Source organism: Tamandua tetradactyla, chromosome 4, assembly GCF_023851605.1.
Source record: "Tamandua tetradactyla isolate mTamTet1 chromosome 4, mTamTet1.pri, whole genome shotgun sequence".
Classification (NCBI taxonomy): Eukaryota; Metazoa; Chordata; class Mammalia; order Pilosa; family Myrmecophagidae; genus Tamandua; species Tamandua tetradactyla.
This window is the reverse complement of record NC_135330.1, coordinates 114346563-114358610: the sequence shown is the minus strand read 5'-3', so window position 1 is coordinate 114358610 and position 12048 is coordinate 114346563. Positions and strand designations below refer to the sequence as shown.

The 12048-nt window shown below is 32.8% G+C and overlaps 1 protein-coding gene across 19 annotated transcripts in view; it reads right to left on the bottom strand.

Moving 5' to 3' along the window:
• Positions 1–12048, bottom strand: part of TSC22D1 (TSC22 domain family member 1) — a 129984-nt gene that overhangs the window by 91552 nt on the left and 26384 nt on the right. For 5 of the 19 annotated variants that reach the window (XR_013174532.1, XR_013174533.1, XM_077158291.1 and 2 more), the window contains exon 2: positions 8100–8256. The exons of 3 other annotated variants lie outside the window; for them this stretch is intronic. Coding sequence is in view for 9 of the 16 variants with exons in the window: in XM_077158291.1 (XP_077014406.1) it covers positions 8100–8256 (157 nt within the window). In the remaining 7 variants the exon portion in view is untranslated. 11 more of the 19 variants (XM_077158299.1, XM_077158289.1, XM_077158290.1 and 8 more) reach the window with 10 other exon arrangements.

Sequence of the window (12048 nt, the reverse complement as noted above, 5' to 3'; positions counted from 1 at the left end):
GTTAAAAAAAAAATGAGGTTTTCTTTATAAATTATGTTCATGAATATTATGTAGACTGTAAGCAATTTTAAAGGACATAGTAAATGGAAGTAACTGTAATCTTTTCTTCTCCTACTCAAATGGGTAAACCTGAGCTATACTTGGAAGACCACTGGACCAGACCTACAAAAGGGGCGATTATAAAAAACTATGAGCTGTTACAAAATATCCAGATGAAGAAAATAAGCCTTTTATGATAAGGGGGGATATATAAAATGCTTTTGTTTATAAAAAGCTTATTTTCATTGGAGTATCAGTAGGAAACTGCACCCACCTCACTCCTTCCTCCCCCAGAACTTAGCAATACTTGTCACTCAAACGATTACTTGGTTAATGGATAGCCATTTAAATTAAACAGCAGCCACCAGAAATACTGGTGACAGTCACATTATTGATATCTTTAAGCCCTGTATAATATAGCAGTGTGCCAGCTGTTAAAGCATATAATTGATAGTGTTTATTTTTAATAGTATTTTTAAGAAAACTTCAGCTGTCATGTACGCAAGGTTAGAATATAAAACCGTGCATATTCTTTCATATTATTTTCACAAGAAAACATAATTATCAAATTATGGCCACTATACTTAAGTCTTTTACACCGACTAATGTCTTGGGTCACTGGTTGGTATACACATACATTTTCCAAAAAAAGAAAAAAAAAAACCCCAAGTGAACTAGTTTTACTGAACCAACAGCAACTGATTTAATAATAAAACTAAGATTTCTTAATATGTATATATTATTTGGGTACTACCTATTCATTTAGAAAATACTCCATGCAGTGCTCTCAAACAAGTGCTTCAGGCTATACAGAAACTGGATACTGCAAAATCATTTTTAAAAAATTCATCACCTTTCATTGCTCTATGAAATTTAGCAGATGATGCTCGAAAAGAATCAAATTACATTGCAACAATGGTTTAGATGGCTCCTAGTAGAGCACCATTTCTTCTAAGTATTATGACCCAAACCAAATGAGCAAAATATCCTTTTTATCTTCTTTAGATACTGAGGTTCTACGTGAAAGCTTTATTGGGAATATGAATTCTTATTAGCAAAAAGTCTGAAATCAATGGTGTGATAGAAATATTTAGCTTTCTAATGCAATCTTCATTGTTTACTGATTATATACCTTTAGCAGATTTTGTAACCTCTAAGGCTCCAGCATCTTTACATGTAAAATGGGAAAAAGTACTTCCTTCCTCACAGGATTGTTAGGTGAATTACATTAGAAAATATATGTAAAGCACCAAGGATGCACATAGCTGGCATGCAAACATCCATTCTCTTCTTTTTTCCTCATTTTCCCTAAAATTCTTCTAATTCATGTAAGGTAGAAGAGATTCTGTGTCTCAACCCAGTGATTCTCAAACGGGTGCTTGTACCCTTAAAGGTACATGCAATCTTTAAATGAACACCTTGTGTTTTCCTGGAGTTCAGTTTAAAATCGGGGGTGGGGGGAGGACGGAAGCTAAATTCTCTAACTTGTAATAATGCTGCAATAGCAGAATAGTTACACTACCTTTTAAGAGGCAACATAAGACTACTATAACTATAGAATTTAGGCTACATTCCCAGACTTCCAGGTCTACTTCTCCACCATCCTCTGCAGTTAGGTATATTCTCAAATTCTTCCATTAAGACCTGCCTTTCGTTTCTAATTTTAAGTATGTCATAAAATTTCACTTTTTTCCAATGTGCAGATTTGCTCCTGCAGGTCTGGTTACCCTTAAATTAGCAAGGACAACCTGAAAAATAATTTTACATTATATAAATCATTTAATACAGAATTTATAGTTTTTACATCAGCCTTTAGCAAACAAACTAAAAATAGCTTAAATGCAGAATGTACTTCTGTAACTGATTTCCCAAAACCTTGGCTATCACCTTGAGTCCATTTTTTTCTTTTCTATTGACTGTGCACATTGACATAAAACTTAAGTCTTAGCATAAATGGACTACTCTGATTTTTAGAAATAAAATATTTTGCTTATCACTTTATAATTTCTTTTCCTAACAGACTCTCAATATGCATAAAATTAAGCTAACTGGATAAGTACGTTAAGGACCAACAAAGTGGCATGACCATTCCAGAGTTAAACACAATATAAGGGCATGTGTTCTAACAGCAAAGGCTGATTTAGACCTGCACTGCGTTGTTTCACTGCCATACTCTGACAAATAATAATAAACTGTTGAATGTTCAGAGATCTACAAAACATGTAAGGATCTCCACACCATGCCACCATGAACAAGAGCTAAGAAAACGAGGATGCTTAACCCGGAAAAAAAGGAAACTTAAGCTAGGAAATAATATGAGTACTATCTTCAAATACCTAACATATGTGAAGGGAACCAGACTTGCTGTTTCCAGAACTTGGGATCAGCATAAGGTGGCAATAAAGTGATGCACATCTCTGAGCTAGTAGTCAAGAGACATGGGTCCCACTGACAATTTTTTGTTCATTTGCACAATATTGGGAATGTAAGTGATAATTCTGGATCATTTAATCTTGTTTATAAAAGGAAGGTACTAAACTAGGTAATTTCTAAGGTACTTTTTAAAGAATGACATTGGAGAAACTTCTGTGTCAACTTCTTAGCATAAGAGCACACTGAACATAGAGACAGGTACCACAGGAAGCAGTGAACTCGGTCCCTAGTTCACATCAATAGTATTTGCTATACATAAAGGGAGAAAAGTGGAATAGATAATGACTTATTTGAAGTAAAAAGCCAAATGCTCATGAGCTGGAGTTCTTATAAAAGGAATTAAAACACAAGAGGGAAGATAATTGTGTTTTTTATGTTACCATCTATCGATTCAAGTAGGTTATACTGGTAATTTAACTTTAAGGAAAAATATTTATCCATTTTTCCAGGTCATCGGTATTCAATACTGCACTTTATTTCTAGAAATGACACTAAATAGTATGTTGACACTCAACTCTTTGAACCTACTTAATATTCTTTCAAAAATTTCAGCTTAACTTTTCCTTCAAATGGCTTTATACTAGCCAATAGTATAATTTCTTAAGCCTTAATGTAAGAGCTAACTCTGAGTTGCAACTAAGAGAATGTTTATAAAGCTCCTTGAAATATCTCAAACTAAAGTATAAATACTTTGTACAATGATTGTTTTCTGTTTAGTTATCACTTAATAAAAACAGGCATACACAGCACTAATTTCACAGTCTATGTACTCAACTTCCTATGCAAAGTACATTATTTTTATAGAGCACCTAGCAAACACCAAACTGCATAAGGATCTCAAACACCTGGAGCAGAGGAGGCCGAGAGCACAGAGGGTTTCAATGTGCACACATATTTCCAGACATGCTGCAAAGAAAGTTAGACAAAAACAAATTTGTGTTTTGTCCGTTTCTCCTTTCTGGGAGATTTTAAGAAAAATTATTTTCCTAATCCTACATCTGTCTGAAAATTCAAGGATATCCATTATAGTTTACTTTATCATCAGACATTTAAAAAAATTGGATTGAACACATTTTGAACATTTTTCTACCTTTGCCATACCTTACCTCTTGAGCAGAGAGATCCCTTGGATCATAATTCCTGAAAACACCGATGCATACTTTGAAGTTCTCTAACATTTTTAACCTTAGTAATCTAATTACATCAGATGTATGAATTAGTGGCAGGGGGGAAGGACATTCAGAGCAACTATGTGCTTATTTTGAACACAAATTTTTCACATCTTTTTGGACTAAATTAAGATGAAATAATTTCTAATAAGCAACTAGAATAAATACTAGAATAATTAAAAAGTAAGAAATTGGTCAGGATCTCTAAGTACTGACATTGTGCTCAATTGCTTCAATACAGCAAAGTAAAGAAAGTTGTGTGCAAATAATTACAATGAGCTATAAGGATGTCAGTACTTTACAGTCACAATGCTTATGTGACATTTACTTTTGTAAACAAAAGACATTTAACACATAAAAAAAAACCTTACAAGAACAATCAGAACAGATCTTTTTATACTCCAGTTAACCAAGTGAGGGTGGTGAAATATTAAGCATGTGTTCTTAAACCTAAAAGATATATAAAGGTAGCCAAATTCAACAGTCTGTAATAATTTTATTTTGAAGCAACTGATGGTTTAAGGGAAGAGTCCATGTAATAAAAAAAATTACTCAATACTTCTTGTACCCATTATACCTTTGCAATACCTTCAATACTTTTGAAGCTTCCAGTGCAGATTTTTTTTTTCACCCTCACACCTCATCCTTTCATGCATTTATAAGAAAGGCTTACAAATTTTGTCAAATAAAATACAGCCTTCATTGAAATATACTATGCCCATAAATCTTTTACTTGTTCACAGAATCTTGACTAGTCTTTTCCAAATGTATCCAACTGAAGTCAACAATTTTAGTCTTCTCCCTTCCTCCCTCCATACTCACACAAAAAATACAGTATCTATTCTAAATCATAATTAATTTCTTTTTATAATTATTTTTTCAGAGTATAATTTCTTTGGGGAGCCAATCGTGTCATTTTAATCCATATGCTGTTCATTTTAATCCATAGGTTGTCATTAATTCAACTTTATTTTCTTGCCTAGAACTCCTTCTTCATGTTTATTTTTAAAATTTGGAGTCCACATCTTCTATCTCTTCTTCAAATCCAAAAGGAAATCCTCTTACTTCTAGCAGACCCTGCATAGAAAAGGTAAATTGTTCCTCTGGCTGCAATTAAATTTATGTAGCTATAAAGACAATCTTTGTCTTCATGAAAACCAAATTTCATCCTTTTCCATGTTGTCTTGATAAGCTTAAAAGTGAGAGACTCTAGAGTCAAGGTTTCTCCATCTACAGTTATCTGTTCAAGTAGAACATTAAAGTACAAAACATTTTTCTTCTACAAACAGTTCTTAATGAACAGGGTAGTTTCCCAAGCAACCATTACTTTCTAAGGTTCTTTTTACTGGGTAAGAAGGGTTATCTTTTTGTACGCTATTTTTTAAGGGGTCATATTTTGATCAATCTAACTTTGATGAAATTATTCCTGATATTTATGGTATTAACTCAGGAGTTTTAAAGGTTTGTAAAATTGACATAGTAAAAAGGCATCTAAAAAATAATCTACTCCAGGAAACAAAACTAAAATAAAGCTAATCTGGGAAAATGTAAAACGAGATTAAATAGAGGTCACCAAAATTTATTATGTTTGGTATTTATTGACCCCAACGAAAAATCATTTTAACAGTTTAAAAAAATTTTTTTTCAAAAAAAAAAGATTAAAAAACACAAGATATAGTATTATTCAGAAATACTTAGAGGAAGACACATAAAATTAAAATACACCTAAAAGTACTGTTGGAGTTTTCAGTTTCTACTCCTGAAACAGAAATAAGCCATTTATCAGTAAGTGCATTTTTCATGGAGAAAATATTTATTAGTTTTCAAAATCATCACATATACAAATATTACAGTCATTCTAGGAAAAAAAAATAGCTTATATCAATATTCATAAAATAAACACTGAAAAATATAGGACTGTATATTATGACACAATAATTTAAAAATCTGAAATGAAAATGCATCAAAATAGTTTAAACAAATCAGTTCACATTAATACACAAAAATTTTAACTTTTAAATAGTTTTTAGTGTCATGAGGTGAATAGAAATGCACTTACATTTCTTTTGCAACTCTAAGGAACAGAGCTAAAATGTAATAAAAGCACGAGATTAAGAGATTAAATCACTTTTCTTTAAAACTGAAACAAAAGGCTAACAATCACACAAGCCATAAACTAGTTTGTGCTGCAGTTCAAAGAGTTCAACCAACTCAATTTCCAAGCAAATTTCACTTTTAGTCCACTGAGTTCTTTTAAAATGTTGGGTACTTTTTTTTTTAATTCATGTGTTTTTTAAAACCTTCATTAACATTTAACAAAACTTAAGAATAAAAACTGTAATCATTTATGAGAATTTCGAGTTCTCTAGGGAAATTTTAGTTCAAATTAATCTTTTAAACTTACTTTTAAGTACTATACTTACAGAAATTTAGTTATAATTAATGAGGAAAAGAGCAGTTCTCATAAATAGCGGGAAAAAATACAAATCAGTTTATATCTTAGCAAAAGTGGCTTCTAAAAACTTCAGGATTCCTGAAGCATTTTTGAAGCTCAAAAATCAAATTATTAAATCTTCTATATTAATAACTCAAGGGCTTCTGTTCTTAAATTTATGCCGAAACAAAACAAACTGGCAGCATTAAGTGACCTAAAAAAAGTTCTTTAATAACTTTTGACTAGCCAGTTAATAGATATCAAAAAAAGAATACTGACAACTACACTTTAATCAATTCATTGATTTTAGATAACTTTTTTGCAATACTTATTACCCCTCTAGGCTTCTTCTAATACTAATTGCCTTTGCTCTGTGAAATATTATCACTTTGTGCCAATATCATTCAAACTTTAAGATAAGTTCAGTACAGAACAATACCTGAAGTTTAACAGGTATTTAATACTTTAAACAACCTACCAAGCTGCTTTCATCTAAGATGTCTCCTCTACTTCTCTACTGGAATCTTTGTACATTAGACAAATATAGTGAGAACAAGGTTCAAGACCAGAAAAAGATAAGTTAACGGAGAAATTCCTAATAGTAAAAGTAATTTGGGAATGATTTAAAAGTTCACCCTTTATTTACTAAGTTTCTTTCCGTGTCAGGTAACAAACATCAGTTTCATTAAGTTTTTCTGGATTTTTTATACTTGTTAAAAAATAGATATGCCTGTTTCATTAAGGTGAAGAGATTCAATCCCACACATCTTTTAAGTGAAACTGATACAGAGAGCTGCTCTTTAAAGAAAGGAGTCTCTCATGCTTCCTCTATTTCAGTCTTCTGAATAGAAAGTAGTATTTTCATGGCCATGTAAAATTCCAAACTGAAAAGATTATTTCATGATTTGAGCCTTTCCATTTCCAGACCAAGAGTAAACCAGAGTAAAGTTTATAAATGACAAGATCAGGTGGCTCTCTCATCCTTGTGTCTTCTAGACATATTGCATGGATCCATTCACCACTGCCTTCCAAACTGCAGGTGCTGGCATGTGTGACAGATATCATCCATGAAGGCTCTGCTAGGAGAATTCCTTTTGCTGAAGAGGTATGATGTTTACCAGTTGAAAGAAATCTGGGCAATTAGAGAACAAATAAACCGGTCTCCCATTATCAAGATACCTGGAGTCACAGAAGGAATCCACCAAGGAAAAATGAAAACTTGCCAAAGGCACCAAGTTCATGTTCTACCCATTGCAGATGATAAGAACTTCCTGGAATCAAATCCTACACCTTTGGCATCTAAGAAACTAAGAGAAACCCCATCTTACTGCCATGGGAAAAATCTAAGACAAGGCTCTTTTGCCACAAATAAAATTATTCCTAGGGACTGGACAACTACTTTTGAGTATAGTAAACATAGCTTTCAGGGATATTATATCCTGAAACTTCTATTAATTCATATTTATTTTATTAAAGAATAAAGCCTCGATTTGACAGTACAACCATAACGGTTCTATCATTGTATCTTCTAAAAGATCTAATTAATATGAATTCCTAAAGTTTGAGGTAGGAAAAAGACCAAAAAGTTCTCTCTAACAGGGTAAGCTAACACCCGGACATCTGACGGTGTCAATTAAGAGAGTTCAGGTGTCCTGCCTGCCCAAAGATGAAAAAATAGAACTTTTACATTACTGGAATATAAAAGAGCATTGAGAAGTCCACTAATACCATTAAAGGCTAAAAATGGGCAAAAACTCCCTTTTAAAATTCCTGTGGACTACACAGGCATTCACCAAAGCATGTGCCCCAAATCATCCACTGCTTTAATCATCTGGAGAGAAAATGAAAGAAATTTAGGTCTGTTTTTTGAATGGGCACTTGTCAGCATTCTTAGATAAACAAACAGATTGCAGCCCCACTTGGTTCTAATATGAACTCAAGGAGTTCACCAATAGAATTAAATGGGCAATGAAAGGACACTCCACTCTATAAATAAACCCAAGCAAATAATGGAAAGCACCCACTTGTTTATTATCCTTTCCCACTCTCTCCAGAAGCTGGATATTCTGCCTCCAAGGGTTCAGTGGAGAAAGTGGACCCCTGACGTCAAAAGCTCTCCGTGGTCTTGGCTGTATCTGTGGTTCTAGGATCACTCCTTGCACCTCTGGTAGGAGAGAAGCACTGAAATAGAGAGCTGAATATAGATTTAAGAAAAAATTCTTATTAAGAAATTACATTCTCTGCTCATTTGAGTTTGTAATGGCTTATCCTCAGGATAAAAAGGAGCTACCTTTGGGCACACTATCTTTAGTATCGTCTTAATTTGAATTTTAAAGTCCATCACCACAAATGATTACTTCCTCAGTAACTATTAAGAAGGGACCTATCTTGGGTCTAAGCCATAACATACTCTGTAACACACTACTCAACCTCAAGTGGAAGACCGAATCAACAAAAGATAAATTATAACTGAAAACAAGATCATCACCTTCCTAAAGGGACAGGGCAAAGGCACTCAACCTCAGACATGTCAAAGGAGGAGTCCCAGTTAATTCTTCTGTCAAAGAGAAGATGATGGATTGAAACGTAGAAACAAAACAATCAAGGATATTAACAAGAATACTATTAAACCTTGGGAATGTCTAAGAAGCTGAATTTGGTCTCGGTTCTCAAGGCCTCAGTAATTTAAAGAATTACTCTGACTACAATTCCGTATAATAAGCAATAAAAAGCTAAACCTGAATTTTATCAAAGTTATGACTACTGTCACTGGAAAAGTTTATTTCTTAAGCACTAATCTTTAAAACAAGGAGGGCAGAATAACGGACATAGATAACACAGACTCAAAATTATTTAAAAAGCACGATCGTTTGGTTTGGGGTCAAGAAGGACCAGGAAATAATTAATGGCTATAATGTAGCAATTAAAGCAGTAAGACACATCCAAAAAATAGATGATGGTAAAGATACTGGAAAACAGCTTGCTTTATTTTAGGAAAAAGGTAAATAAGAGAAGAAAGTTCAAAGCACATAGTATCTGATCAAGGAGAAGCTGAAAGGAGAATAAGATAGGTAGATATGTATTTAAAGTTACAGGGACTTCAGGATAAATTTTAACAGTATTGCCTTTGGATAACTTATCAATTACACTTTGTAATACAGTGACACAACCCTAATTAAATGTTAGATCTATCCTAAATATAAAGGGGCTTCAAATTCCTGCTCTATGAAATGTAGTCATACTATCCTGTTTCAGGGACACATTACATATTTTGGAACAAATTACAGAAAAAAATAAGCTACCAAGTAATCTCCCTTTCAAAGCAACTGGTTATCACGAGGGTTCCTTACCTGTTAGTGGAACGAGGATTTTGCTCTCGTGTCCTCTAGCAATCAACCAACAAAGGTTATAGTCTCAGCACTAAGAAGGTAGCAACCAACCAAAGTTAATGTCTTAATACCTTCATTTTCCCTTGGCTCTGCTGGCCAGTTTGGAAAGATATCCAAAGCTGAAAGGGAATTGTTATTCCATCACCTAACAACATTTAGACTATATTTTTTAAGAGATTAAAGATGAAATGAACAAGCTAATCCTGATGCTTAGGAACACACCAATTTCTGTACAAATAAAAAATGAAAATAGTTTGACCTAAGAAAAAAACCTATGAATTTAATCATCAAATACGCAATTGCCAAAAATAGAAAAGGAAGGGAGGGAGGGAAGGAGGGAGGGAACAAATAAATAAGACAAGGGGGAAAATTATCACACAGCAAGAAGTAAGATAAGGGGGAAAACTGCCATTTAGCATGAGATCAAATAAATAACTACTTCGCCAAGAATTTAATGAGCCTTTGGTGGCAGCTATTTCTTCATTTTAGGTTTCAAATATATTTCCAAAGGATTTTATGTCCTAACATCTTCTAGTTTTGAAGAAACTATACCTTTAGATCAGTTGGTTAAAAAAGTATTTTATAATATAATTGTACTGAGGAAGTACACAAAGGAGCATGATTAGAGAAACATCTAAATACTGAATATCTTAAGAAACATAATAATTGGGTTACTTTCGAGAGTCCATAAAACCCAGATTAACACAGTATTTCACAGCTAGTGGTTTTAAGGGGTGGATCTTTATCAAAAAAAATAAAAAGGGCTTAAAATTAGTACATCCAAGTCATAATATTTAGGTTTCCAAGGCACCTATACTGTGTAGATAGGTGCTACAAAAACAGTTTAAAATTTATTTATTAATCATCATCTAGTCTTTTCTACTCAATTTCCCTGAAAAGTTTTCCATTTTAATATTTCAATAAAGCATAAGAATTATCTAATATTTCCAAATTAATGACATATAAGTAAAACTTAACTACTTTGATTACAATATAGTTAACAAACATAAAAACTACAAATAAGTTGATTTTCCAGTTTTCCTTCATTTCTTGCATATTAATCAGTAATAATAGCTGGGTGAAAATTCAGGCAGAGGGAGAGGTCATTTTTGAAATAGGAAGTAAATCTGGTAAAAAAATTTTTCTCAAGTTTACTGTAGCATTTCATTTTGAAAATGAAAACTCCCAAGAAATGATATCTTGCTCAATTCAGGCTAAATTACAATTACTCCTTCGGTATGAGCTTGAACTATTCTCACTTGTTTACCACACCCCAAAGAATATAGGTTAAAAAAACAACAAACGTGGATTTTAAAAAACCAATTATCTTTAGGTTACAGGATAAGTTAAATACAAGGGTGGGGTGGAGAAGTGGATCTACTTTCAAAACTTGCCTCAAGTCAATAATTTTCAGAAAACAACTTTATTTTGCATGAAGTACTAAACTTCTGGATTCAACAGACACTCAAAAAAGAATCCAATTTCCCTAAATAGGATTACTGTGAAATCATTAGAGAGAGCTGGAGTTTCTCCTACTTCAGGAGTTAATAATTTATAATGATTCCATGCATTTCATAATATACCATTTTTACAGAAAAATGTAAAAGTGCTTTTCAAATGCGATCATTATTCAAACAAGAAACAACAGTCTCGGTGTGAGTCACTGATGGAGTCTCACAAGAACACTACAGTACTATCTTATCTAATTCTATTTTAATAGCATTCTATCATGTGATGCCCCAGGAGGGGAGAGAAAAGTACTCTAGCAGAACGTGCATTTCATCACGAAAGAACAAATTCCAAACCAAAGCTAACAACATGAGCAATGCTGAGATGCTACATAGGAACAAATGGGTGCTATATGGCCTATCAAACTACAAATAGAAAAATAAAAGCATTTTAACATTTTTCATAATGCTTCTGAAAACATTTTAAAAGATCTTACTGAAAATCCAGTTGTATTAAAATCAGAAACAATAAATCTAGTTTTTATATAAAAATCGCACTCAGAAAATTCTTCTGAGATGAACAAAAGAGACTGCTATTTTTCTTCAGTAAACTCAATGAGCATAAACTGCTTACTAGTTTTAAGCATTTCTAATAGCAAAGAAAAAGGGAAGGCTACAACTAATCATTTTTAAACAATGAAATAAAAGGTAATGTTTCTACAAATATTTTGCTTTATGTATTGTACTTATAACTGATCTAAAGTTGCACTTGCTGGTTTACATTTAGAGATTATTCATAAAAGATGCTCTATAAGCTGGAATCATGATGCCACACCTTTTTCTTATTTGCCTTTTATTACTTAATTCTTCCTGGTTCTGAGGAATTTCTATAAAGTAAAAGAATTTCTCTCAAATCCCCCTAAGCTTCCCAAACAGTCCCAGGTTTGGAACTAAGAAGAAAATAAAAGAACACCCTTAACAGAAGCAGTGAATCTTTGTATCTCCAGTCCCTAGAGGAGTGTTTGGCAGACTGAGTAGATATTCAGAAATGTTTAACAAATGAATGACGTCTACTGATCGAGAAACAAAAAAGTAAAAGGAAAATTTTGCCAAGCAGCTGATATCTAAAGTAGATA